This window comes from Manis javanica, chromosome 7, assembly GCF_040802235.1.
Source record: "Manis javanica isolate MJ-LG chromosome 7, MJ_LKY, whole genome shotgun sequence".
Lineage (NCBI taxonomy): Eukaryota > Metazoa > Chordata > Mammalia > Pholidota > Manidae > Manis > Manis javanica.
The window spans coordinates 44,327,746-44,355,614 of NC_133162.1; the positions used below are offsets into that span (position 1 = coordinate 44,327,746).

At 50.2% G+C, this 27,869-nt stretch overlaps 1 protein-coding gene across 1 annotated transcript in view; it reads right to left on the reverse strand.

Annotated features, from left to right (window-relative positions):
- LOC140850399 (cadherin-23-like) overlaps positions 1–27,869 on the reverse strand; it is a 298,275-nt gene that overhangs the window by 174,491 nt on the left and 95,915 nt on the right. Inside the window, exons 4-6 of the mRNA XM_073240888.1 lie at positions 15,306–15,448; positions 14,050–14,097; positions 13,845–13,937 (exon numbers count right to left, since the gene is read on the reverse strand). Of these exons, the coding sequence (XP_073096989.1) occupies positions 13,845–13,937; positions 14,050–14,097; positions 15,306–15,448 (284 nt within the window). The remainder of the gene's footprint in view (positions 1–13,844; positions 13,938–14,049; positions 14,098–15,305; positions 15,449–27,869) is intronic.

A 27,869-nucleotide genomic window follows, 5' to 3' on the forward strand; every position in this document is an offset into this window, starting at 1 on the left:
GGAACCACCAGCCTCACACCTATGTGAGGACAACCCACTTCCTGGTGTATCAGTCCTCCTGCCTCAAGGGCCCCAAAGATGTAAGTGAACTAGAGTCTGGGGTGTGGAGGGGTAGAATGCATGGCCCTCCTGCTCTGCCTTCAAAGCCATCCTGTATCAACCTCTTGTGGGAATTACCACAAACTTAGCAGCTCAAAACAACACAAGTTTATCGCTTACAGTTCTGAGAGCCAGGAGTCCAAATGGGTCTCACTGGATTAAAATAAACAGTTAGCAAGCCTGTGTTCCTTCTGGAGGCTCAAGGGGAAAATCTGTTTCCATGCCTTTTTCTAGCTTCGACAGGCCTCCCATATTCCTTGGCTCATGGCCCCTTCTTCTGTGGGCAGACCAGCAGCACACACCTTCAGAGCTCTCTCTGACCTCTGCTTCCATTGTCACATCTCGCATCTCCTACCTCCCATTTGTAAAGACCCTTGTGATTGCATTGGGTCCATACAGATAAACCAAGCTATTTCCCAGAAGGTCCTTAACTTAATCACACCTATAAAGTCCCTTTTACCGTCTGAGGAAACATAACCATGGGTTCCCCGGATTAGGATGTAGAGACTTTGGGGGCTACTTTTCTGTCTGCCCCATTAGATGACACCCTTTCCTCCTATAGCCCTGAGTGAGGGGCCCTCATCTCCCGCTGGCTGCCTGTGAACTCTGGTGAGACCAGACTCAGCCCTTCTCCGAAGGCCTTGGTGGGGAACTCGCAAGCGCTTCTGAGATGCCTTCAGCAGTGGGCCTTGGGAATAGAGCATGTCAAGGACTGGTTCATGGAATTTCTCTCTGAAGTGATACAGGCTACAGAGGAGAGGAGGAGAGGCAGCTCCCCGGTGCCAAGTGCTGTAAACTGTATCATGCCACAAATCTTTACTGAGTTCCCACTGGGCACCAGCTCCTGAGGGTCCAGTGGTGGAAAGACAGCCACATGTACATGCCCCTGCTCTCACAGAGCCCATTATCTACAGGAGACTGACAGGGACCAGACAGTCCTGCAAATAAGTGAGTACAGTTGACCCTTGAACAACATGGCAGTCAAAAATCTAAGTATAACCTTTGACTTCCCTAAAACTTAACTACTAATAACCTACTATTGATAGGAAGCCATACCTATAATATAAACAGTCGATTAACACACATTCTGTATCTCATATGTAATATATATTGTATTCTTACAATAAAGTTTGAGAAAAGAAAATGTTTTGTCACATTGTAGCAAATCTCCAAAAAATGTTCCAATAAATTGACTGAAAATAATCCATGTATAAAGTGAACCTGAGCAGTTCAAACCTGTGTTCCTCAAGGGTCATCTGTACTACATCCCAAGATCATAGCTATGGTGCTCTGAAGGTCCAGAACATAAGAATCTGTTCTGCACTGGCAGTACAGTAGGGATCAATCAGGGATCGAAGATCTCCAGGGATACAGAAGTTCATGAAAGGTGTGGTGGTTGGGGGGGGGTGTAGCTGTGCAAAGCTCCTGAAGCATGTTGCCCTTGTGGACCAGAAAGAAAGCAGAGGTGCAGGTAAGCAGAGAGATATGGGGAAGCCAGGATCAGATCATGCCGGCCTTGTGGGATTCTGGCCACCAGCCTTAGAACACCATAGAAAGGTTTTAGCAACATCCCTTGCACCTCACAGGGACTCAGTACAATTGAATGAATGGATGGATGGAAGAATGAATGAATGAGCTTGTTTACCCTCCTTCCTCCTCTCATCAATGATCTGCCCCATCTCTCCCTTCTGCACAGCAACAGTTAATGGGATCTCCGAGGCTTGCTCACTTATTTATTTCCCGACGGCTGCTGGCACCGACCCATGCAGCCGGAGCGTGGCTCCGTGGAAATGTCTGTAATCGCCAGCACACTTTAGGCATTACTTCCACACCATTTAGGGCTTTCCGCCCCAATAGCTGCTGTTGCATTTCCCTCCATCTCCATCTTTGGGCTGTGCTGGGTAGATTTTGTTGTTGTTTCAGAAGTCTGCGGCTCCTGGATTTAAGGGCTCTGATGGTTTGGGGAGGTGGGGAGAAAGACAATGCTTTAGGAGAATTTATTATTCTTCTCCCACTGCCATAGCCCTGCCCCAAGCCTGGCCAGGAAAGAAAAAAGAAAAAAGAAAAAAAAAGCCAATCACTTCAAGCTGCTAAGAAGCCTTTAAAGATTTTCGTGTTTTCCCATGCAGGCCTGAGATTGGGTTGCTGATAGGAGCTGCAGCTTGTGGGAAGTGGAGAGAGCTGGAACACAATAAAGGTCACTTTAGAAGAATCCCCCTCCTAGCCAATCACCCTTCCCCTTCCACCTTCTCCACACTCAAGGCCAGCTCCTCTGACGGCAGCAGACTTACAGTAAGCCCCAAACTGAGTAGCTATGTTGGGGGCAGAATGCATTTGGACTTGCTTTGGGAGCAGTACAAAGAGGACAAAATCTGAAACTTTCTGTGTGACTGTGAGCAAGTCAGTTAGCCACTCTGGGCCCGATTCTCCAGCTATAACATGCTGATAACCTCACCTTTCTTACCAACATGAAGGCCTACCACGAGGCCTGAAGGAGACAGCATGAGGAAAGGCCCCCGGCTCCTCTTCCCTTTTCCCTTCCCCCCAAGTTCACCCTCTCATTTAGTTACCCTAGCTCCCTTTCCGCAGGCCCCCATGTAGCCTCTGCCCCAGCACCACGGCAGCTCCATATCTAGCTGCAGAGAAGGCCCCCACCCGGGGAGGCCCTTTGGAGGTGAGGCCTGCAGGATGGCCCCTCTGAGCCCTGCACCACGCCACCATAGCCCTCGGCACAGCAACACTGCCCCTGGCTGGTGGCAGCCCTATGTAAGCACCACGTCCATCTCAGCAGATAACCCACCCGGTGCTGCCACTGTGGGAAGTGACCTCTATGAAGAAGCTGGCTGTCTGCTCCAGGGGCTTAGGTGATAATAAAAAACAAACAGAATGTACCCAATAAAAAGTAATCCACCGAGTTAGAAGCTGGAATTGTGGTTACCCTCTGGGGAGTAGGGGAGGAACTGGGTCGGGGGATCACAAGAGGGTTTCCAGGCTGGGAAGTTTCCGTTTCTCAATGTGGGTGTGGTTACACAAATATGTTCATTTTGTGATAACTCATAAGCTGAACACTTATGATTGTTCACGACTATGTATGTATGCTTAAGTCATATATAGACTCAAAGAAAAGAAAACTCATGAGGTCAAGGCCGAGGGGAGGGGGAGAAGTGGGGAGGCACTGGAAAAAATGCTCCAGGGGTTAATCTACCCCACTTGCCTGAGGCTTTAAGCTCTGCCCTTGATTTCATGATGGCATGGGAACCCCTGGACTACCCAGTCCCGCTTAACAGAGGAACGAGCTTGGAGGTGGGAAGTGATTCACTCAAGTCTCCTAGCTGCAGGAAGTGGGGCTCCTGCCCATTCTGGGTTGCAGCTCACCCCACTGTGCCTTGCTGCGCTGGACAGACAGGTGACCACAAGGGGGCTGGCCACTGGTTGAGCCAGCCCGAGGAAGGCTCGGCACCCAGATCTGGGTCTAGTCAGCCTCTCCTGCCAACAGTGGGGTCATGGGGCCATGCCAGGAAGGAAAGGCCAGGCCAAGGTGGGGAGGCAGAGGGTGAGCCCGGGAGTGGGGATTTGAAACCAGGATGGATGGAATAGGTGTAAAGATCAACTCCGAAGGCAGGCACAAAAAGACACTTTCAAGTTCCATGGAAAAAAGAGCAAGTGAAGGGCCTGGGGTCTGACCCCAGCTGGCCACTTCCAAAGGGAATAACTTGGGCCAGTCTTCCAACTTCTCTAACACGTGGCTTACTTGTCTGTAAAATGGGGACAGAGAGGACTGTTCCAAGGAAGGGAGAATAGGGTTTGGCTAAATAGTGGGAAGGAAGACAATGCAGTGGGCTTAGGTAAGAGCATCTCACAGGGAGGGCACAGCACAAAGGCTGGGTGGCAGGCAGTGACCATGCATCCCATCCAAGACGGGAGGGACAAGACAGTCTGCAGCTTAAAGCCCCATTGTAAATGGGATGTACTTCTAACATCGGGTTTGTGTTGAGAATGGTGGGAGGTGTGGCTGGGCTCAGACTCGAAGATACTGAGAGGGGAAGGGGTCAGTGGAAAAAAGCCTCCATGCCATTTCCCTCTCGAGGGGGCAGGGGTGGGAGAGTGGATCAGTCTGAGCCTGTGACCCTCCTGGACAAGGACATGAGCGGGCATTTGGCTCTTCGTGGCTGGCAGTCCTCTGTGCCTGGGAGGTGGGCTGGCTGACTGATGATGAAGACAGCGAGGGGATGATTACATTGTACCTAGTGATTACGCACCCAGTGAAATCTCTCAGCCGCATTATTGCATCTGGAGAGAAGAGCAGGCTTTTTAATAGACGGACAGGAGGCTTCTACTTACCGTCATTATAAAGAGGGAAAACCCAGCCCCTCCCAGCTTCCAGCCAGTGCCACAAAGTTACAAAGTAATTAAAGGCTGCTAAGGAATCAAGAAATCACCCTCTGTCCCTCTCCATTTCTCCCTCCTGGTAGAAAACAAAGTGGGTCATGCAACCTGCAAACACATCAAAAGAAGCCTGTTGTGTCGGCGGTCTCAATGTCATGGGAGCTGCCAGGCCTGTCCCCAAACTGTTTTGACAAATACTTGAACTTGTTCAGGTAAGTAGAGGGGCTAAGACAAAATCCTCAAACCATTGAAAACAGAAGAAACTGCAGTAGCATGCTGGGCAGTAGTGAACACACTCACATGGACCCCTATGTCCCGCATCAAGAAGAAAGCCTAACAGGCCACTGCTTTTGGGCTTGGGGTGGGCTGGCAGGGGTGGGGTGATGCAAGAGCAGACGAAGCAGCACCTCCTGGCCCCAATCCCAGCTCTGCACATGCAGGTCTCGCCTGGGAAAACAGTGTTGTGCCTCCAGCCTATAGGCTCAGTCTTGTGAATTCTGGAAACACTTTCCCTGAGAACCTTCCCTGAATACTTTTGGTCTTCAGTGGTCCGCCACTGACTGACTGGGAAACCTTGGGCCAAGTGCTTTCCCCTCTGGTTTTGTTCACCTCTACAGAATGTGTGGTCAGATTAAGTCACCTCCACAGTCCCTTTGGTGCTCATTTCAAAGAACTCATTTGGAATTCTTTTGACCTATTACTAGTTATTCATAGGTGACTCTCCTTCCATTTCTTCCTTGGTCATATCTTTGTTTTATATTTTCCAAGTTTCCTGTCTCACATTAGACTGTAAGCATCCTGACCACTAACACCCCAATATCAACCGATTCGTTTGTAAAACAGAGCCTATCTGTTAAGCTCCTTGGACTTCAAGCAGCTTTCTGGAAGTCCACTGAGAAGTTTTTGTAACAATGGTGATACCAATCAGCTGGCTTGTGTGTATGTATGCTGCTTCACACATGCTCTTGTTGAACTTTTACAACAACCCCAAGATATCCCCATGTTACAGGTGAAGAAACTGAGGCTCCAACAGGCTGAACACCTCACCCATAGCCTACCAGTTAGGAATTGAGCCTGTGTGTACATTGCTCCATCACACTGTACCACTACGTCACAGATGGGACACAAGTCCTCATGCTGCACCGTAGCCAAAGGTGGTCCTTGGCTGCATGTGGGACCTTCTTTGACCACCAGCTTCCTAAGCTCTCCACCCACCCAGGAGACCCCGCTGCCTGGAGGAAAAGGGGCACAGGTAGGAGACCTACATCCCTCCTTCACCAGGCCCCACCAGGGGGGAGAGGAGACCATTTAAGAGAAGGGAGGTGAAAGACGACAGATGGACTCCAGGGCAGGAGGCTGACAGCCCAACAGTGCAGCAGAAATGTCTCCAAGCAGGCAGCTATCATCTCTTTCCATTTAGAGGTTCTTTATTTAAAGGGCGGGGGAAACAGTAAAAAGTATCCTGGCACATGCTGGAGAATCCCTAATGCGCTCAGCTGGGCTCCACGCATGGTGTCCTGCTTCATATTCACAGCACAGGGTCCTGCAGTCGTTGCAATAGAATTATATGGGCCCCCAAAGACCCTCAGCTAGAATCGGCGAGGAAACCGATGTAATTAAGAACATTATTACTGTTCAAACAAAATAATAATTTTAATTACATCTAGACTCCTCCATTTCCTGTCCCTGCACTGTCCTCTTTCCTTGTGCTGAGGGTGGTGGAGGGCACCCACAGTCCTGACCACGAGGCCACAGGCACGCAAAGAGGAGGTTGCGCGGGGGTCATGGGGGAACCGAGGGTCCTTGGCTGCACTCCCTGGGGGTGGAAGAGGGAGCAAGGAGCCTTGGAGTGTGGGCTGGACTGTGCTCTTGGGACTTGGTTTTGTGGGACCCCATCTACCCCCTCCTGGGCACCTGAGATCCAGGGGGAGGTGGCAAAAAGGTGTTGAATCTTCCCTGCAGGCAGGGGTAGCAGGCTGGTATTTACCCATGCCAGTGGGTCTCCTGCTTCTCCCGAATAATGCTGTATGCACATTTGGGAACTGAAACCTGGGAGGCTGCCTCTGGAGGCACACTGACCCTGCAGGTCACAGGGAAGGGGCATCACTCTGACCACGGCTGGGTCCTGCCTGCCAGGGGTGGTTCTCACTCCAGAGAGGGCACTGCACTCTGAATGAAGTTTCTCCACTGGATGCCTGCAACCTGTGTTTGGGCGTGTGTGACAGCCCTCCACCTTGGACGGGGGTAAGCCTGGGGATAAGGTCCAGAGGCCCCAGTTCATCTCTCCCCACCCTGGCTGTATCAAGGCCTTGTTTCTGCAACTTTTTGCAAATTACAAGCGGGCTATGGTGACACTGCAAAAAGACATATCAAAGATGCTGAAAAAGAGAAAGAGCAAGACTATGGCTCTAGTTACAAACTTATCAGACTCTAGGAGACTTGGAGAAGTCAGTGAACTTGCCCTGGCTTCAGTTTCTTTCATCTCTCAAATGGGAAGAATAATTCTCCCCTAACTTACAGAGCTGTCATGAGAGCAAATGAAAGACAATAGCAACACTTGAACACTTGGATATGGAGATGATATTACCTAAATTAGTACATACACTCCCCTTATGCTGCCAATAGCCTCTTCCCCCTCCACACACACACACACACACAGAGCACCCCAACACTGTGTAGAAATGGGGTCCTGTTGCTTTGCCCATGTGCATATGTCACCTGTTACAAGTCCTAAGTGCACTGTCCTGCCAGTTGCCCAACATAAGAGTGGAGGTACTCGTCACCATACTGACAGCAGGAAGAGATCAGACAAGGTGCAAGCACCTTAGGATGCTTACTGAGGGGCACAGAGACAGGGCCCAAGGCTGTGGCTGGCAGAACAAATGACTCTGGCTCTGGCCAGAAGGATCGAGAGCCCCTGAGATGATTTACGGGTCTCCCTCTCCCAGATCAATAGGCGGGTGGTTAGAGATGCAGAGGGGGCTGCCGGGCACTGTGGCCCCAAGGTATAAATTAATATGGCCTGTCAAGGCACTGCCTCTCCGGGTGTGGGAGATGACACACTCATGAGCTGAGCTGACACCTCAGGGGAACAGCAGGTACAAGCCAGTGGGAGCCCCCCTTACTCACCCCCACCTCTTGCTGCAACCTGAGGATGCAGTTTATAAATCATTCAGCATCTGATGGGCATGCCTCCAGGAGGGCAGCTGGAGACACTGCTGGCAGTCCCAGTGGGTATTAATAAGTTTGGCTAAGTCCACCTTCACATGCGCTGGGCCTCATCTGACCACCACTCAGGTACTCCCTACATGCCCACAGCACAGGGTAGCATGGCTGAGATTCAGTAATTGGCGGGCAACAGAGGGCACTAGTGAGCACCAGCAATGAGCTCTCAGATGCCCTGGGAAGAAAGTAAGTTGTGGGCACGTGTGGGGCTCGTGTGAAGACTCTTCAACTCAATGCAAGGCCTGGATGCTCCTCACCCCAAACCCAGATTGTGAGCAATAAGGGACCCTTCACCTGGGTGAAACCAGCTGGCTGGACCAAAATACTCTGCATAAATGCTCCTCCTGTCCCCCCACTACCCAAGATACAGAGGGAACAGCAGGGCTCTGCCCATTTGTGAAGTTCACGTCCATGTGCCAGGCCCCAGGCTGAGTGCTAAGGATGCACAGATGACCAGCCTCAGTCCCTGCTCAATCTGCTGGGAGAGATGGACAAGTCCAACCACAACCATTTGCTGGGCACTTACTTATACCGGGCCCTGTGCTAAGCACTTCCCATACTTGGTCCCCATAGACTTTAATCCTCACAAGTTTGCAAGGCAGGTATAATTATTTCCATTTTGCAGGTAGAACTGAAGATACCTGCCAAAGTCATATAACCAGACCCGTCTCCTAATCCAGACTCTGTCCTTGACTTGGGGCAAGTCTCGTAACCTCTCTATTTCCACATCTACACCTGTAGAATGGGAAGAGCAAGAGTGACTACCCTATGAGGTGGTGGTGAGGGTTCAGCGAGGACCCACATGGAAAGCATGGCAGTGGGCACACAGGGAGCTCTTGATAATAACAACATCAATTTATCATAGAAACATATTATTTGTTTCACTGACAGATGATCCCCAAGAATACTCTTCTTCCAGGTTTTTCATCTCTAATAAGGAGGTAGAGGGAGTAACTTTTGTCTGTCCTTGTTAAGTGACATGGAGACATGGTGCAGCCTAGTGGGTCCCAGGGTCAGGAGGCCTGGGTTCTGGCTCTGACCCAGCAAGTTTTGAGGCTCAGTCAAGGACTCTCAATCTCTCAGGCCCCTGTCATCTCATCCTAGCTCCACCCCTCTCCACCTCCAGCCTCGTCCGCACCTCACAGCTGGTCATGGTGACAAATCCACAGGTGACAACCATCTATGCATAGATCTGGGCAGGAACCCAGGAAGCCTACTTCCAGCCTGGCTTTATTTCCCAGGTAACAAAGGGCACCTACAAGAGACACACATGCACACACAGCCACTGTCCCTCTTCAGCAGGATCTTTGGTAGGGATTAAATTCACTTTCCTCTTTGGGAAGTTCTAATATATGAAAAGAGGCTGAAGGATCTCAGAAAGTATGAGAGATTCAGATATACCATAATCTTTTTCGCTAACAAACTCCTACTCATCCTATAAGGTCTCAAACAAATTGTCCCTGTGTATAGACTATCATTCTTTCCAGTGTATCCATACCACCTTACACTCCCTAAGCTACCACAGCATTTGATACATTTAGTTGTAGTTATACATCCACTTACTTGTCTTCCTCTCTGTAAAACCATCTTCCCTGAGGATAGACCCTGGTTTTAATTGCCAGCATTTTACTGAATATACTATGAGCCACACCTTGGCTAAGGGCTTTTCCTACCTGCATTATTATAGCTCTCACAAAGATCCCAGAAGGAAGATATTATTGCCTATCTTTCAGATAATAAAATAGGTCCAGAAAGGTTAAGTCACCATCCAAAGTTGCATAGCTGGCAAATAGTAGAGTCTTTTTCTATACCCTGAATGTTCAAGTCAGCCTAGAATCTCTGGACCCTGCTCCATTGCTGTTCAACAAATGTTTGTTTTATTCACTTTTTAAAAAATTGAGTGAATTGGGGTACAGTGGATCAGATCTGGGCTTTGAAAGACAAGAGCTGAGCTAGGCTGAGAGTAGAAAGAAAATACTCCAGTATTCCTTAGAACAATACAATGTATATGCGTTAGAGCGAGAGAAGAGATATACAGACACAAGCTCACAGGCACTGAGATGACCCCTTGGCTAACGGAAGGATATTCATGTGGAGGAAAACCAGAAGGTAAGTTGGGAAAGAGGTGGAGGCCAGGTGGGTAAAAGCCTCCGCTGCCCAGCTAAGGTTGCTGAACTTGTCAGAACTTCAAGGACATGGCTGTCTCAGATGCCAGAGGCCCACCTTGATTCCTTGCTCCGAGGAGCTACCTGGCACCACTTGACTTCTACCCTTATACCTATCCTGCAGCCCATACACCCCAGCCCCAGGATCACCTTCCCAAGGTACACCTGGAGGGCCAAGGAGGTGGCCCCAGGAGAAGGGGGACAGGGCGGGATGAGGCAGCACTGAAGGTCAGTGAGGCGGACGCACACCCCAGAGGTGCTGGAGCAGAGTGCTGCTGGGCACAGACGCAGGCAAACACGTCTGAGCAAACTGGAATGCCATAAAAGTCTATTACAGCAAATCAAACAGCAGTCAGCATGACAGCCATTAGCCTGAAATGAATACACGGAGACTTAATGAGGTCTGTCGAGGCTGGCTTGGTGAATTAAGTTGCCAATTCTAGCAGGATTTCCCTTTTCTTTTCGGACTTGAAAGCATCCACGCTGCCTCGTTAGGACTTCGACAAGTGAATTGCAGGGCCTTTCACCCTGATAAAATGGATAATTACATGTAGAACAGCTTAGTGAGGAGAGGGGGGTGGGCAGGAGGGGAACTGAGAACAAACAAACCTAAACACACCTGTATGGCTCCTCCAAGTGGGGCCTGGGCTGGGGCGGGGGCTTTCAGAGGGAAAGGGGGCAGAGGAAGGCAGGCAGCGGGGGCAAGCTCCTCCCAGGAAAGGGGGCAATGCCAGTCCTTGATCCACCTCCCACCCGCTCCTTTGCCAGGCCTGAGGACGTGGGTCCCCGTGGGTCATGTCTCCAGGTAGCTGTGGATGGGCTGCTCCAGAACCTTTCAGAACTCTCTGCAAGGAGGGCCAACCTCCAGGGCTTGCTGTCATCACCAGGGGAGTTTATTAAAAATGCAACTTCCTGAGCTGGCTCTCCCCAAATACTGAATCAGACGTGCAGGGACCTGGGAATACACTCCCTCACTAGCCCCACAGGAAATTCTGATGTGGTAGGATCTTCTGATTCATCACTTCTTTAGTACTTAGTGCTGGATAGTGTCTGAAACACATGGACTTCCTGTTTCTGCTTGCATAACTCCAGGGCTGGGGAGCTCAGTACATCCCTGGCAGGGTAGAGGAGCAGACTGCGGTGTGGGTCTCAATATTAGAAAGTCTTCCTATGTAGACCTAGAATGTGCCTCCCTATAACTTGTTCTCCAGGCCTATCCCTGGGTTCTAGGCACAACAGCCCCAAGTATCAGTGCCCCTAGGGTGGGAGGAGAAGAGGGCAGGAAGGTAAGTGACAGGGTACAGGTGGTAGGCAGACCAAAGATGGAGGCAGCCTCTCGAGAAATAATGAAGGAACACTGAAGGAGAAGTAGGAGCTTCTGCTGGGATTCATCTTCAGATCAGGAATGTCAGCTCTGGAAGGGACCTGGTCCACCTCCCCAGATAATAGCTGTTGGAATTGAAGCCAGCAGAGGGGCAGAGACAGGTCTAGAGTCTCACCCAGCCAGGTGTTGGCACAGCCAGGTCTAGAACCATGTGTCTTGACCTCTGGTCTCCCTCTTCCCATGATAAGACAGAGAAGCTCCACTGCTCACCTTGGCAAGAATCTGCTGGAAACCACCTCCTCCAGGAAGCCTGCTGAAATTATCTGGTCATTCTGGCAACCCCTCTACACTGACACTTCACAGGGTCTACAGCATCCCTCTGTTTCTCTGGTCTGCATTCTCACCCTGTTCTCATCTGCAGGGTCTCTGTCACAAATCACAATTCTTGAGGGCAGGGGACGGGGATTGCCAGGGTGACCTCAATCCCAGCAGGAGACACTGGGCTCAATTCTGGGCCAGGGTACAGCAGGCCCTTCACTGGTACCCCAGCTGGGGCCTGAGCCAGGGACCACACCAGGCCAGAACTGGTCAGTGCCAGGCCGCCTCAGGTCAAGAGTGGCCAGGCTTCCGTCCACCTGATACCGCATCTCCACTGGCCACACTGAGCAGCCTGAAGCAGGGCACTGAATATCAGGTCACCGAAGTGACCCAGGGATGTTTACACGTGAGCAAATAAACCAAATGGGCCATCCTCCAAGGACCGTGTACCCTTGCAGCTGGCCCCTCTCAGCCCACCCTCTCCTCATCAGATGGGCAGAAGGCAGGCCACCCTATCCTGCCTGTTCTCTGTTTTTATTAGATAAGGAGGACTATAGCCCAGAGAGGTTAAGTGACATGTCCAAATGAACCCAGCAATCTGAGAGCAGAGACAGGCTAGGCCGGGGGTTTCCTCCCTCTCCTTCCGGCTCCTGTCATTGCCCATTCCTCTGGCTCCCCAAGTCTCTGCAGAGCCTAGCACAGCGCCAAGGCCACAGCAGACACTCAATAAATATTTGTTAAAAAGACAAATGACTGAAGAGGCTCACTCCTTGGAGGCAGAGGCCTCTGGAGAATCCCAGGGGATTTCAACAGGGCAGTGTTGGAGGTCACATCTCCTGGCAAGAGAGGGAGAAAAAGGCTGGCACTGGCCCAGAGGCTGGGAGGAAGGGTGCAACCTCTCATTCCCTTGCTGCTGCTGCCGCCTGCTCCCCATAGTGAGAGAGGACAGAGGGAAGCCATGCCTGCCAGGATGGCAGCTGAGCAATGGGTCCAAGGCTCATTAACTCCGAGCCGTGCCCTTGCTTTCTGAGCCTCGGCCCAGAGTGCAGACTGGCACGTAGAGACCCTTAATTAAATTAGGGAGACTTCCAAATGAGAGGGGGCCTGGAGCCAAGCTGCAGTCCCAGGCATGGGCATGGGACTGCGGGCTCTTCCTCCTCATCAGGGGAAGGGCACAGAGCCGCGGCGCGTCTTTACACAGACGTTTGTCCTCATTTCCTCTGTCTGGCACAAGCATAGGACCGCTGGCTCACAGATGAGTAAGGAGGGCCAGGCAGAGGAACTTGGAGGACATCGAGACAAGGTCTCTTCACCCTGGAGGGAAGCTGAGGCTGCCCTGGGAGTCAGGAGGCTCAAAGGCAAAGTTATGTGACCTTGGGCAAGTCATTCTCCCACACTGAGCTCAGTTTTCTCATGTATCAACGGACTAGACATTTTCTAAAGACTCTCTTGGTTTTCTGATCCAACGACCTATAACATAAAGGGGCCAGAACTCAAATACCATAGTGCCAGCCTGACTCTCCAGCGGATTCCATCTCGGCCATTCTCATCTCACTCTTTTATGCTGCCACCCAACCCAGAGCCCTGAGGCCAGGCCTGAGAGACACCCAGTCAGAAGCTCTTTACCCACCACCTTCAAGGTTTTTGAATTGCTAACTGCCAGCCCAGAAGACTGCCATCAGCCACCCAGGAGAGGAATAGCAAGCGATGGAACCCTGGTGCCATCGGGAGCCAGTGGCCAGCTTATTAATGAACAGTTTGTAATGTAGTAATTTGTACTTCTCAATTACCAGCAATGGCCTGGTTTTACACACATGCACTCATGCAAACACACTCAGAGTACACAGACGACCTGAAGGAACCAAGGGCCAGGAAGACAGCAAGGTGAACATAGGGCTACAGGAAGAAAGCCCTTTCCTGGAACTGCATGCTCCCTATTCTGGCCAAAGCTGGAAGGCTTGGCGAGAGGCCTGCCAACCCACCTGCCCAAGGCACACAGTGGCCATTATGAATGGAAGGAAGGAGGACATAACACCCGGCCCTCCCAACTCCTGTCCTGCCTCTAGGCCAGCTGGACCTGTGGGGCCCCCCGAGGCATGCCTCTCTCAGGCATGAGGCTCCCACCAACCTAATCTCTATGACCAGCAGATGGGCGCCAACTTCAGAGGCGCCAGGATGGTCACCGACCTGCCCCACCCTGGGGCTGGCATAGGCCTAGACAGGACAAGAGTTGCTGGGCTACCATTTCCCCAGCTTTGGGCTACTCCCAGGTGGCCCTGGAGCAGCAGGCGTCCAATGTCCCTCAACTGTAATCCTGGGACTCCTACCTCAGGGATGCGGACACTGTAGGGCTGATTGTGAAATGTGGGTGCGTTGTCATTCACGTCCCCGACCTGGATGTTCACCTTCCGGGTGATCACCTGGCAAGAGAAGGGTGGGGAGTTAGTGTTGGCATTGGCCTCTGGCCCCTTACCATCCAAGGGCCCAGGGACTCTGCCTCCTGGGACAGCAGAGGCCTCAGGGGACACTCACCCCCTGGTGATCGCTGACGGAGAACTCCACTGTGAACTCCGACTTGGTCTGAAAGAAAAGGGAGGGGGGAAGCCCGAGTTAGAGGCACACTGAGGTGAAGACCCTGCAGCACTGCCCAGGAGCTGGCCTGAGACTAGGTATCAAAAGGCTTCTCAAAAAGACAAGCATTGCAGCTTGGATTAATACTTAGTCTATAGGCACACACCTGATCATCTACATTTGCCCTCTTACAGTACTAAACTATGTTTTCTACCTTTATCTTGCATCTACCTACCACTTCAGCATTTTATTAAAAAAAAATAATAATAATGACAATAATAATAAGGGAGAAAAGTGGGATTCACATATAAATCAAGTATAAAAATCAAACGAATAATCATAATTGACCTGATTGTTTATAGTTCATGATGCGTGATCAAAACCACAAGTTTCTGTGATGACTGCTCTTGTACTGTTCACCATGTAAGAACTTATTCACTATGTAAGAACTTGTTCACCATGTAAAAACTTGTTTGTTATGCTTCAGAAGATTGGAGACTGTTGAGAATTAGGCTTGGAGTTGATTAATGATTGTACATTGAGTCCCCTATACAGAATTTTATTGTTGTTAACAACCATATGATCAATAAATATGAGAGATGCCCTCTCAAAAAAAAGAAGTCATCAAAAAAAAAAAAAAAAGACAAGCATTGCCCTTTGGGTTGGGGAAGTGGGTTCCAAAGATGGATCCTTCCCATAAAAGAGCAGTCAACTCCAAGTCGAGAACCTTGGGCTCCAATCAGGACTCTGCCTCTAAACTGCTGTGTGGTCTTAAGCAAGTTGCTAGATACCTCTGTGGCCACTTCCTCACATACAACAAGAAAACAGGGGTTGGAATTTTCAAACTCTTACCTTAATTTGCTAAAGTCTACTGTGTCACTAATGCCTGTGTCTCTGGAAAATTTCCTTTGGGGGAATATTTGTTCAGGGTGGCCAGACTTGTGTACCCCATGGGGCTACCACTGTACAGGGGAGGAACCCGGATCATCATCCCTCTTACAGATCCAATGTTGCCCCTCGCTTGGAGGCACCCTCGCCCACTCCATTCCAACCCCAGTGAGACATCAGCACTGGCCTTGGAAGAGGGGCACCACTCACATAGGAAGATTCTACTTCCAGGTCAGATGGGGCCTCCAAGGAAGGCCCCTAAAAGAGGAGGAGCCCTTTCCCTCACTGTCTGCTCTTGTTCCCCAGGAAAGAATGGAGGCAGGTCCTACCTCTCTGTCCAGAGGCTGCCGGAGCCACACCACGCCTGTGTCAGGCTCCACAGCAAAGAAGCGGGAGGCCTCCTCCCCAGACACACCGAACACAAGGGGATCATTGTCCATGTCTCGAGCCAGCAACTGGGTCACAGAAGAACCTGGAGCATCCAAAGGAGAGCAGAGGACAAAAATGGGAGGTCTGTCCATTCCTTAGCACCTTGCTCAGGTGGCTGAATCCCAGCAGGGAGCAGCAACACAAGGTCCTGCCAGTAGATCACGGACTACTGCAAGACCCCTGTATGTGTTTGGGCTCCAACCCAGGCTCCCCGCCTCCAGGCTGGCCATTACCACAGCGTGCATGTGTCTGTAACAGGGAACCATCATTCACCATGTTCTGGTATGTAATGGACAGCTGTGACTTCTGCCTGTGTCCCTTTTGCTGATTTTAATTTGGAGACCCCCTACTCCAAGTGGTTCAGATGAGGGCAGGCCCCCAACCCTTCAGTTCTTATGTTCCAAGATGGGCATATAACTCAGCTCTGGCCAATCACAGCATTCCATCTCCTTGGTCACAATGATTGGCTCAGGGTTGAGCATTTGACCCAAACTAGCCAATCAAAACCCACTCTAGGACTTCGGCTGGAACTACTGGGAAAGAGGAGCTCCCTTTCCACTGGGGGTGCTGAATTGGCCCTGCTGGCAGCCACCTTTGGCATTGCACAGGAAGGGCCTGCCTGAGAAGGAGGCCAACAAGGAGGAAAGCAGAGCCAAATGCTGCGGGAGAGAGGTCCCTGATGGTTTGAGCATTTGCAGCCAGTGGTACCTGATATGACCTCCATCTTCTGGGCTCCTCAGCTATATGAATTAATATATCCACCTCCTATATATATATTTTAAACCTGAGTCAGTTGAGTTGGATTTCTGTCTTCTGCAAATGGGAACACCCTTTCTACTGCAAAACCCAGCATTCATTCAATAGTGACTCAGTGCTGGCCTCATAAGTGCTAGAGTACACAGAGGTTAGGAAGATGTGGCCCAGCCTCAAGGAACTCCAGTCTAGAACTGGGTGGCAAGGTGTAGTTCCTGTTCCCAAAAGAGAATTGAGGAGTCACCCTTCACTGGAAACAAAGCCCTGGCCAGGGGCTATCCAGGCATCAGGATGCCTGGCCTACAGCCCTGCCTAAAAAGGCCTAGCATAGGGCATTTTCTCCTGGGGATCACAACTCTCCCTAGGTGACCAGCCACCCCGAGTTGTCTAGGACTGAGACAGGATGCATACTAAAACCAGGAGGTCCCAGGCAACTGGATCAGCTGGCCACCTTTGGGAGGTCTTAAGCCTCCAGGAACTACACAAAGTGTTTTAAGTGTATAGCCTGTCGTTTTCGCAGAGAGGGTCTACAGTCTTCATCTGATTCTCAAAGGAGTAGATTAGAACCATAGCCCAGGGCAAATCATTTCTTTCAAAGCCTCAGTTTTCCCTGAAGAATGGGACAGCCTTCCTCAAATATTGACTCTAGTATTTACTGAATAACTCTGAATGATTAAGCTAAGAAAGAAAGAATTTCAAACTCTGGGAATGTTATCTAGAAAAGAACACTATGAGTTTTTCTAAGTGAACTTTTAAAAGTAGAGTTCTAACAGATAATGATAGCTAATATTTCCGAGCACTAACACACTCTAGACTCTAAGGGATTTACACATCCTATCTGATTCAATCCTTACTGTTATCTTCCACATTCAACAGATAAGGTAACAAAGAGTGATTAAGTAATTTACCAAGACCACACAGTCAGCAAATGGTAGAGCTGGAATTCAAATCCCAGGCATTCTGGGCCCAGAGCCCATTTGTTTCCACAACTGTACATAGCTCAGCCCTTGATATGTGAACTTAAGATTCAGGAATTCTATAGACATTACCCTATCAGACCATAACTGGAAACCCAGCATTTGGAGAAGGAAGATACTAGGCAATCATTCTACTCTTACGATATGCCAGACACAGTGCTAGGCTCATTCACACAGGTGCTCTCATTAAATCCTCCCAGCAACACTTTTTGTTAGTCATCGTTCTACCCATTTTACAAATTAGTAAATTTAGGTTTGGAGAGGCAAAGTAGCCACTCCAAGGTCACACATCAGGGTAGGACATGGCACCATCCAAGGTGATAGGAGGAGGTGAGAAGTGAGAGCAGGAGTAAAATCATGGAACAGAGTTGGGAAAGCCTCAGAAAACTTTGGGGGAGCCCAAGCTTCCCATTTTGAAGATGGAGAAGTTGAAGACACTTAGCAATTTGCCCAAAGTATGATGGTGAGTAACAGAGTCAGGACTTGAACCCAAGTTTCTAGGCATCCAGTCGAGTATTCTTTCTAGATGAGGAGGGAGGAGGTATGTGAAGTCATAGATAAACCAAGCACACCTTCCCAGAGCCTCTGTGCTGCTCAGTGACAAGCAATTATTTTATATTAAAATAAATGGGGATATACTGGGAACACAATGTAACACTTAACGTATTTAAAAAGGTATAACCTAAACTGTAAAAGAATTTCCACTCTCCCCTTGACTTCCAGGGCTATACATTTCTTTTCCATCATTCTCAGGGGTCCTTAAGTGACAAAGTTTGAAGAATGCTGACCTCCTTCCCAATACCTTGGGGAGATTTCACTGGAAACTGAGGCCCACAGGGACTCTGATTGCCCACAGGACAGCAATGAATCCATGGCAGCCCCTGGACTGACCCCTTCACCTACTAACTACCAACACTCATCCCAGTGGGTGGATATGGGGCCAAGCTCCGTGCTGGCCAATGGGATTCTGGGAAGGCCACACTGGCCCTCTAGCCAAGGTCGCACGACTTGGCCCAATATCTCAAATGGCTCTCAAGGCTGATGCGCAGGCCCTCCCAAGAAGGGGGCCGCTGGGCAGGACAGGGATGGGGCCATCACAGCTGCTGTCACCCACCATGTAATTTCCTAGACTTTTATCCATTTTCTCCTCAATTATGCGCTGCTCAAAATGGTCCTTTTCGGCTTCCTCATGGGCTCTTGCCTGCTCACGCCTTCTTTGTGTCCCAGGTAATTGCTAGTGACCTTTTCTAAGTGTACTAATTAAAGGTGCCGATTTAATATTATATTTAAGACAAGACGCCCCACAATTTTCCAGCTGGGCACATACTCCCCCGCCCAGTGCAGTTCTGCTGCTCTGCAGAACCTGGGCCTAACTCTGGCTTCTCCAGGATGCAGGGCTCATTTCTTCACCAGGGAGGCCTCCAGCAACCTCTGTTTGTAGCACTCGCACAGGAACACGGCCAGTCTGTGGGGCCCAACTCTAGCCTAATGGCCGTAGAAGTAGCTACCCCAGAGACTCAGTCCTGGCTCTCTGACCCTGAGGTACACATCAAACTCTGAGTTTGTTTCCCACCTGAGAAACAGACAATATATCCTGCAACTTAGGTTGTGGAATACCTAGAGTTCTTTCCCCTCCTTTTTTTTAAGTTGTAGCAAAGTAAATAAAATGTAAACATGTATTGTTTTAACCCTTTTAAAGAATACAGTTTGGTGGCATTAGGTATATACACCTGATGCAACTGTCAGCAGTACCTGTTTCCACATTTTCATCACCCCTAAAGGAAACCCACACCCATTAAACAGCCACTCTCCACTCACTCCTCTCCCAGCCCCTCACTACCACTAATCCACTGTCTGTGTCTATGAATTTGCTTGTTCTAGATATTTCATATAAATAGAACCATGTGACATGTGGTCTTTGTGTCTGGCTTCTTTCACTCAGCATAATACTTCCAAAGTTGTAACATGTATTAGTACTTAATCCTTTTTATGACTGAGTAATATCCATTACATGGATAGGCCATATTTTGTATAGCTATCCATCTGTTGGCATTTGGGTTGTTTCCACTTATTGGCAAATGCGAATAGTGCTGCTATGGATATTTGTGGACAAGTTTTTGTTTGAATACTTGTTTTCAATTCTTTGGCGTATATACCTAGGAGTAGAATGCTTGGGTCCGATGGTAATTCTATGTTTAACTTATTAGGGAACCACCAATTTTTTCCCCACAGTAGCTGCACCATTTACATTCTTACCAGCAATGGATGAGGCCTGGAGTTCTTTTCAGAGGTAGACAAATACTCAGTGATTCACATGGGCTGGGCACCCCCTGTACAGTGGAGAGATGGGAGCTGGGCAGCCCCCGCAGCAGACACTATTGGACCCTGCCCACTGTGCACATACCATTGTCACACATACCAGTCCAGCCTCCAACTGCCAGCCCTGGGATTATCTGCCTATGGTTTTGGCCATCAGAGACCACTCCACCCATACACAGGCCAGGCCAGAACTGCTAGGGAAAGAATACCCTAGGTAGCAGGGCTCTGAGAATAACTGATGTAAGATGGCAGATGAAGAGCAGCTCCCTCGTCTCTCAGGGGTAACTCAGAGGCCATGCTCTACACTGGCTTTTAGAGGTCCCCAGTGGGCTTCATCTCCAGTTGTCCACAGCGGTGACCTGCATGATAATGCATCCTATGGCTTCATTCTCTTCCCTGTCTCACATCATCATCCCCTGACCTGAGTTTCCTAGAATCTCCGCCCTAAGAGAAGATTTGCACTTGAATCCTCATCACAAGGGCTGCTTTTGGGGGAAAACTAAATAGGACACCCCCTAAGATTGTTGCATCAGAACCATCCAGGGGAGCTTATAGCAGTACAGATCCTCAGGCCCTGCTGACTGGGCCAGCTTGTGGGGAGCCCAGGGTGCGAACTTTTAAACAGCAGCCCTCCTCTCCCTGCAAGAGACTCATGGTGCCTGTTGTGTCCCTAAGCCTAACACTGGAAGTCCTGAGACTGGTTTACAGCAGGGTTAATATTCAAATATTTAACAATGGGAACAGTATGGGAATCAACCAACTAGAAAGGATGCTGGCCGTAAACAACTGGACTGGTGAGGACTGCCTGTAAGTCAGTCTGGTTTATGGCTCACGTTTTAGATGCAGAGAAAAGACTCTTCCAGCCCCAGGATAATTTAAAGGCTCAGTCTTAGGGTTTTTGGCTCAATCAGTGCTGTGGGAGGACCCTCTGCTCTTGGCCTCCCCTACCCCCATGGGGAAGGCTAACCCAGTGAGGCTAGCCCCCTCTACTCTGTGCCGCCCCAAAGGAGGCCGGACCCAGCATAACCTCATGGATAGAAAGTGGAAGTTTAGAGAACTTAAATCATTGTGCATCCATGTTCAGAGCAGCATTATTCACAACAGCCAGAAGGTGGAAGCAACCCAAGTGTCCACCAATGGACAAATAAACTAGATGTGGTGCATATATACAATGGAATGTTATTCGGCCTTAAAAAGGAAGGACATTCTGACACGTTACAGTGTGGATGAACCTTGAGGACATTATGCTAAGTGAAATAAACCAGTCACACAAAGGCAATGCTATATGATTTCACTTACATGAGGTCCCTAGAGCAGTCAAATTCCTAGAGACAGAAAGTAGAAGCGTGACTGCCAGGAATGAGGAGTTAGTGTTTAATGGGTATAAAGTTTCAGTTTTACAAGATGAAAGGGGTTCTAGAGACAGGTTGCACAACAGTGTGAGTATATTGAACACTGCTGAACTGTACACTTCAAAATAGTTAAGATGGTAAATTTGTGTTACACGTGTTGTTACAATTAAAAAATTTTTAAACCAAAACTTAAAGCAGATCATGTCCAAGAACCCAGTGATAACACCTCCCACCGCATCCCCCACAGGCCTCCCCCTCTAACCCTGTGGCCTTCTTTCTGTTCCTGAACAGTTGGTAGCTGCCTTAGGGCCTCTGCCCTGGTTGTGCATTCTGCTGAGAATCTTCCCGCCCCAGGTCACTGTGTTCACAGCCCTCCCTCCTCTGAGATGATCCTGTTTATTCACTTGACTTGCTGACCGCCTGCCTCAACCTCCCACCTGCCATAAGGGCACCTGTGTTAGCCCCACAGGGGCAGTGGCCCAGCTGCCATGGTGCCTGTTGTGTCCCTAAGCCTAACACAGGGGCTGGCTTCCTGGGGCACTCAATAAAGAATCACTGGGTGAATAAATGAATCTTGCCAACTGCCTAGAGGTGTGAGGAAAAGATAGCCACCAAAAGTCATACAGATCTTTGAGCTGCAGCCAGAGGAGATAGTACAGTGAGTTCATCCTTAATTACGTACACTGATAGGCAGGAAAAAGCACAGCTAGTCAAAACCTAGTAACGCCCAAACCAGCAGCACTCAGCTTTGTATGCAGGTGGAATCATATTTGGGCAATGACCAGGGTCCAGTCTCCCAGGAACTGGTCCGGCACCCCATCCTGGGACAATGTACCCTGTCCTGGGGGACAAGTGCATCCTGGGCAGTATAGGCCATCCTGGAGTCCGGGGGCCTGATTGGGGTGGGGATCCACTCAGCAGGCTGTAAATGCCCCTGGGAGGTACAGGGCTGGTGAGACATCTGCCAGGGTGTCCTCAGCCCCTCAGCAGCAGGCTACAGCCATCATCTAGGCAAGGCGTGGACAATCACAGCTTCTCCTGCAGCCCTGCTGGGTCTGTGCTGATGGCTGAGATAACTGTTCTTAGTTATCATTGTTATTTGCACTCTGGGGTGAATGCTGGGTTTGGTGCATCATGTGCTCCTGGAGCGCTGAAGTATTTGCCAGCTAGATGAGGGGTGCACCAGAAACCCAGGCAGGGCAGTGGCAGGCGGTAAAGCTTTTTATTTTTCCTGGATGAAGGAGGAATGAAAGCTATGTCTGTCCCCAAAGCCCTGAGAGAGTGCTGTAGAATGGATAAAGGGCAAGGAGGAGGCACTGCGTTTCCTCCTTGCAGCGGCACCTTCTGGAAGCAAACCTTTGCTTGTGTCACACCCTGCTCAGCTGTCTCCCAGTCCCAGAGAATGAAAACCAAATTTCTTACCAAGATGGCCAATACTCCTTCCAACCCATCCTCAACAACTTGGCCCGTCACTTTCCCATGGCAAACCTGGGCTTAGCCTGCTGTCCCTTAGGCACACGGCTGCCCTGCATGCTCCTGTACCTCTACCGCTGCTGTTCCTCCGACCTGGAAGGCCCTTCCCTTCTCTGCCCCTCAAATTCCAGTTATCATTAAATGCACACCTCAAATGCCACCTGCATTGTGAAAGTGAAGTTCTCTCTCCTCTGTGCTCCTTGATTCACTGATTGTACCTCAGCCCAGCAAGGAAAGGCTATCACCTCTTGCAGACGGAGACTGATGTTCTGGGACACACTTGGCAAATCTCCCCAACCCTCCATGATTACCTATTGCTCCTCTCTTGGGGCCAGGGAGCTAGCCAGCTTCCTCTTTTGCCCAAACAGACATTACTAAGCAATCACAGTTCCCTTTTCTTTTGAGTCTACATTCAACTTCAGAATCCTTCACAACACTGGGTTCCCTGCAGCCACCACTAATCAATCCTAAAAAGCATGTGAACGCAAGCCTTTTGCAATCTGTGACTGAAAAAGACTTCACATCAGCCCTGATCTACAGTCTTTTCCCATCTAGGGCCCGAGGGATCCTTCAGTCTGCTCCTACCAGGCTCAGCGCAGTAAGGAGAGATTCAGACTTGGAGTCAGGATTGGTTATAGCTGAGGTATGAACAACCAAGCCTGTACTCATTTTGCAAAGGTAGAACCAAGGATCGTGGCTGGGAGACTGCTGCCTGGGACAGGGCTATGCATCAGTGAGTGGCTGAGCCAAGGGGTAGCAGATGGCAGGCTCCCTGTCCCCGATGACAGGCCATAGCTTATGACCAGGTCTTTCTGAGAGCAGCACTCCCTCCTCCCAATGGCTCTGGGGTCTGCTGCACAAGCCCCACCCCCATCAGCAGAAAGCCCACTGTCCTCCTGCAAGTCCAGAGGGGCTGCACTGCTCTGGCCTCGGCCCTGCCCCTCTCCCCTGGGCTGAGCCCCCCAGAGCCAGGGCTGGCCTTGGAGCCTGCAGTCTCATTTGTCTGTCCTCTGGGATCAGACAGGCCACTCAAGTGCCTTCCTGGGGGTAATCTCATTTGTCTTAGGCTCCCCCTCTCCCTCTCCTGCCTTCCTTCACCCTCCTTCCCTTTAATCCCCTTGGGGTCCTGAGCATGGTTTGACCTCAGGGGAGCTGAATTTTGGTTGTGGGATTTTGTTGTTGTTGTTGTTGTTGCCTTAGGCCCTGCCTACACCCACCTGGGGGAAGCCAGAGCGAGGTCTGACTCGGCCGCTCGCTCCTGAGAGGCAGGTAGCCTCAAGCCTGCCCTGCACTGACCGACATCCTAACTCTCATCAGAAACCGTTGCCCTGGATAAGGGAACTCTGTCTCAGAAACCCACAGGTCACCTTCACGGCCTCTCCTGCAGCTCGTGCATTCAGAGGAGCTGGCACGACCTGACTGGGGTACAGGGAAGGAGCATTCAGGGAGCACTCACTGTTGACCAGGCACCGTGCTCGTGCTTTCGTTCATTCTCATCATCTAGTGCTCACAGGGACCCCACATAGAGGGGTTAGAATCCCCACTGCATAGGGGAGAAAACCAAGGCTAAGTGGGCTAACATGAACTACGCAAGATCACACGGCTAGGAGGTGGCAGAGCAAGGATTTGAACCTAAGTCAGTCTGACTCAGAATTCATGTTCCCTCCACCATTCTCATGGACTTATCACAAAGCCTTTTATCCAGGCCCCAATCTGAGCAGCTGAACACTACCCTCTCCTTGCCCCCCAGAAACTGGCCCTTGGGTTCCCTCCATGCTTTAGGCTGTTCTAGACCCCTGGGTTACTTGGCTGGCCTGAAAGCAGGCACCTTAAGGCAGGCCCTGTGGCCTCCCACCATCACCCTGCCTTTCCACAGCCCACTGATCACCAGCCAGCATGATGGCAATTCCCTCCAGAGAGCCAGAGAAGGGTGCTGGGCACACAGGGATCTGATGGCCAAGGGGCCAGGCTAATGCAGCAGAGACAGAAGTCACTGAACAGAGCAGGGTGATATAAACTCAGAGGGTTTGGTGGTAGGGAAGAGAAGGAGATACCTGTTGTGTTAAAGTAACAAAGCCCAAGAGGAAAGATCAGATAGATGTTAACTGTGAGGGACCTGGCCCTGATCTCAGAAACCTGGAGCTATTTCCCTTCTGGCACAGCACAGCAAATAAGAGTCATCAGTGCCAAAAGCTGCCAGGTTCAGTGGCCAACACATATGTACTCTAAGCCCTTATAACTTTATGAGTCACAGAGAGGTTAAGTTAACTGCTTAAAGTTACACAGCTAGCACATGGCAGAGCTGGGATAGTTCCGTGACCCTTCTAATTCCCATGCCACCATGACAGTCCTTCATTCATTCAACAAACATTGCCGAGCATGTGCTCTGTCCTGGGCATTGCTCTAGGCACTGGTGATACAATAATGAGCAGAACAGACAGAAGTCCCCACTCTCCTGGGGCTGACATTCCAGCAGAGAGACTGACATGTCCATTATGCCACATGCTTTTCCACTCTTTCACAGGCACATTTGGGAAGCATGAGCATGGATTTGGGGTCAAGTCACAGCCCAGATGCAGGAAGAATTGCATTCCTACCCTTTTCCCTGGTTCATGTGCTGTGAACCCCAGGTTAAGCACTTAGCAGGGGGTAAGGACTTGAGACACAGTAGTAAAGGACACAGAAGCAGCTCTGAAAGGAAGACAGCCTCAGTGAAATCCCTTTAAGGTAGGAAAGCAGCTGAGCATAGAACTAACATGGCTGGTGCTGGTTGGCACTCAGCCAAATTTCCTGTGTGACCGTGGGTGAGTCATTCACCTCTCTGAGCCTCCCTTTCTCCTCTGACATCATGAGGGGCTAATGTCAAAGGCCAAAGCACAGAGGTCCCTGTGCTTGGCAAATGGGACTTGGTTCATGTGCCATGCTGGCCCCCGTGAGATGCTGCATCTGAGTTCAGGAGGAAAGAATGCTGTGATCCATTTGAGACATCTGATGCGGGTAGAGGGGGTAGCTGTACACATACCACACATTCACCTTCTTGATGAGGCCCACCAGCTCACGTGACAAAGGAGAAAACAGGGCTGGGTAGCTCGGTGATGAGTCCATAGTGATTTGGCTAACGGCTATGGGTGTCAGAGCTGAGACTTCAGGCAGTCCTGGGCTCCCCAGTATTCTTCCCATTGCACCACATTAAGGTCCAGTCCAGTTAAAATATCTACAGTACTATGATTCTGTTTGCTGTGTGTGAGGCACTGCGGAGTACAGAAGGGCACAGAAGACCCGGCCCCAGCTGGCAGTGTGGCCAACACACTCGGGGAGCGAGCCTTCCCGGTCAGGCCTGACAGCCAGGGCCCAGGGTAGGCTGGATATTCTTTTGTACTCAGAAATAGCAGCCTGCACATGGAATAGCCATGGTGAAAGGAGCTGCAGAAAGCTGTCTGACCTCCCAGAGTCCTTGCTGCAGCTCCCCGGCCCACGGGGCTGAAGTCCTGTCACAGGGCCCGAAGAGCCAAGCGCTAGTTACCAGATTTAATAACAGTGATAATAGTGGGGCAGGTATTTTTTTCCCTTCTCCCGAAACTTTTCAATTCATTGAACTGTTCAATTAACTTTAAAAAAGGAAATGTGGAAAAATGACGGCAAATTGAACTTGACATTATCATTAAAATAAACAGAGCACTGCAGGCCTTTAAAGGCTCGTGAAGAGCTAATCCAAACACTTGCAGGCACGTGCTGACTCCTTCCTGCTCAGAGGGACCCTGGTGCTTCCCTCCTGCCCTGGACTCACCCACCCTGTCAACGCTCATGTTCCCCCAGCTCAAAATGAGGCCATGCTAATGTCAGCCATCATCACAAGCCCTCAGGGTGAAGGTGGACACTGGGAGAGGCCAGGCTTTGCAAGCAGGCTGCCATGGCTGGGGTGTCCCTTCCTTCTCCTGCAAATGATGGGGTAGTCCAGTGGGTCCCAGGTCTGGCTGCCTGTTTAATTCACCTGTGGCATTTTTGCAACTCCAGATGCCCAGCTTTACGCCCAGACCAAGTACAGCAGGATCTCTGGGAAGGGATTCAAGCATCAGGATTTTTAAAAACTAAAACCAAACCCCCAGGTGATTCCAAAGGGCAGCCAAGGTTGACAATCAAGATCTAGATGATCTCCGAAAACCAGTTAATCTTTAGGACTAATCCAAGAAACTGTGATGTAGGAAAACCAACAGGTCCACAGTTCCCAAACTGTCCCTCACCCCAAGATTGTGAATCCCTGGTCTGGGGTGCAGCGAGGCCTTGGAGAGCTTCTAACATTCTCGGTGATTCTAAGGTGTAAGCCACGCTGGGTGTGACCGCTCTAACGAGGTTTGCACTTGGCATATGAGGAAGCCAGCTTCCTATGGCCCTCCTCCGGAAGACTCCACACCCTCAGACATAGGAGTCCCTTGTCACAGTGGGGTGCCCCCAGGCACATTCAGCTCAGGCCAATTCCACAGGCAGGCAGAAAAAGGGAGAGACAATGATTTGCTCTGCTGCTCCTTCCTGTGTTCAAAGTTTCCCAAATCCCAATGTTTAAAAAAAAAAAAGTTAATTCATGGCTTTGAAGCATCACCTGGGGAGCTTCTAAAACTACGGATGGCCAGGCCCTGCCCGCTAAGGATTCTGTTTTAATTAATAGGTCTATGCAGGGCCCAGACATCAGTATTTTGTTGTAATTGCCCAAGTGATTCCAATGTGCCCCTGGAACTGAGCCTTGCTGGGTTAGAGCAGAGGCCCTCCAACCTGAGTCTCTATCCCCAGAAGCACCAGGAGGACTTGTATAAAGTGCATTTTCATGGGCGCCCCTCCCAGAGTTTCTGGTTCAGAATCTGCATTTCTAACAAACTCCCAGGTGATGCTAAGGCTGTTGGTCTGGGACCACAACTTTGAGAATCACAGGGTCAGAGCTTCCCTGGGCCCAGATCCCAGTCATTTACAATTCCTTTCAGAGGGAACTTGAGTGTTATGGATAGATTTCAGAATCCCACCCAGTCCTGTGCCCCTGCTGTCCATCCGTCTCTTAGCCAGAGCCAAAACGCTGGGAACTGTAGTAAGAAAGGAGACAAGAGCCTAAGAAAGGTGCAGCCAGGAAAGGAAGTGAGACAGACACTCTTCCCTTCACCCCTGCCCTCCCCACCACCACCCACTGTGCAGGAGGCCAGAAAAGTCCCTCCAGAAATCACTTCCTTTTTGAGGAGACTCATAATTACCCACAATGATCACAGGACCATTTATTTTGCCCTAAAATTAATACATCACGTTGAGAATGATATCGCACTAATTTATCACAAGATTTATGAAACTTGCACTTTTTCTAATGAGATTTATGCAAATGCCGCTCTTGCCACTGTTTGTGTTTTTAAAAGTTTTGACGGGGAAGTGGGGGTCTAGCCCAGCTGGCAGAGGCCCTTGCCCACTCAGGCACTGGGGAGGGGGCCCCAAGGGGTTCCTGTTCTTGGAGGGCCCCAGATGGGCAAGCCGCTATGGCCTCCCACTTGGCTCTCCCCCAGCCCTATCTCTCCCCAGGTACACCCTTTATTCATCTGGAGCCAGTCCTCTCAGTGCG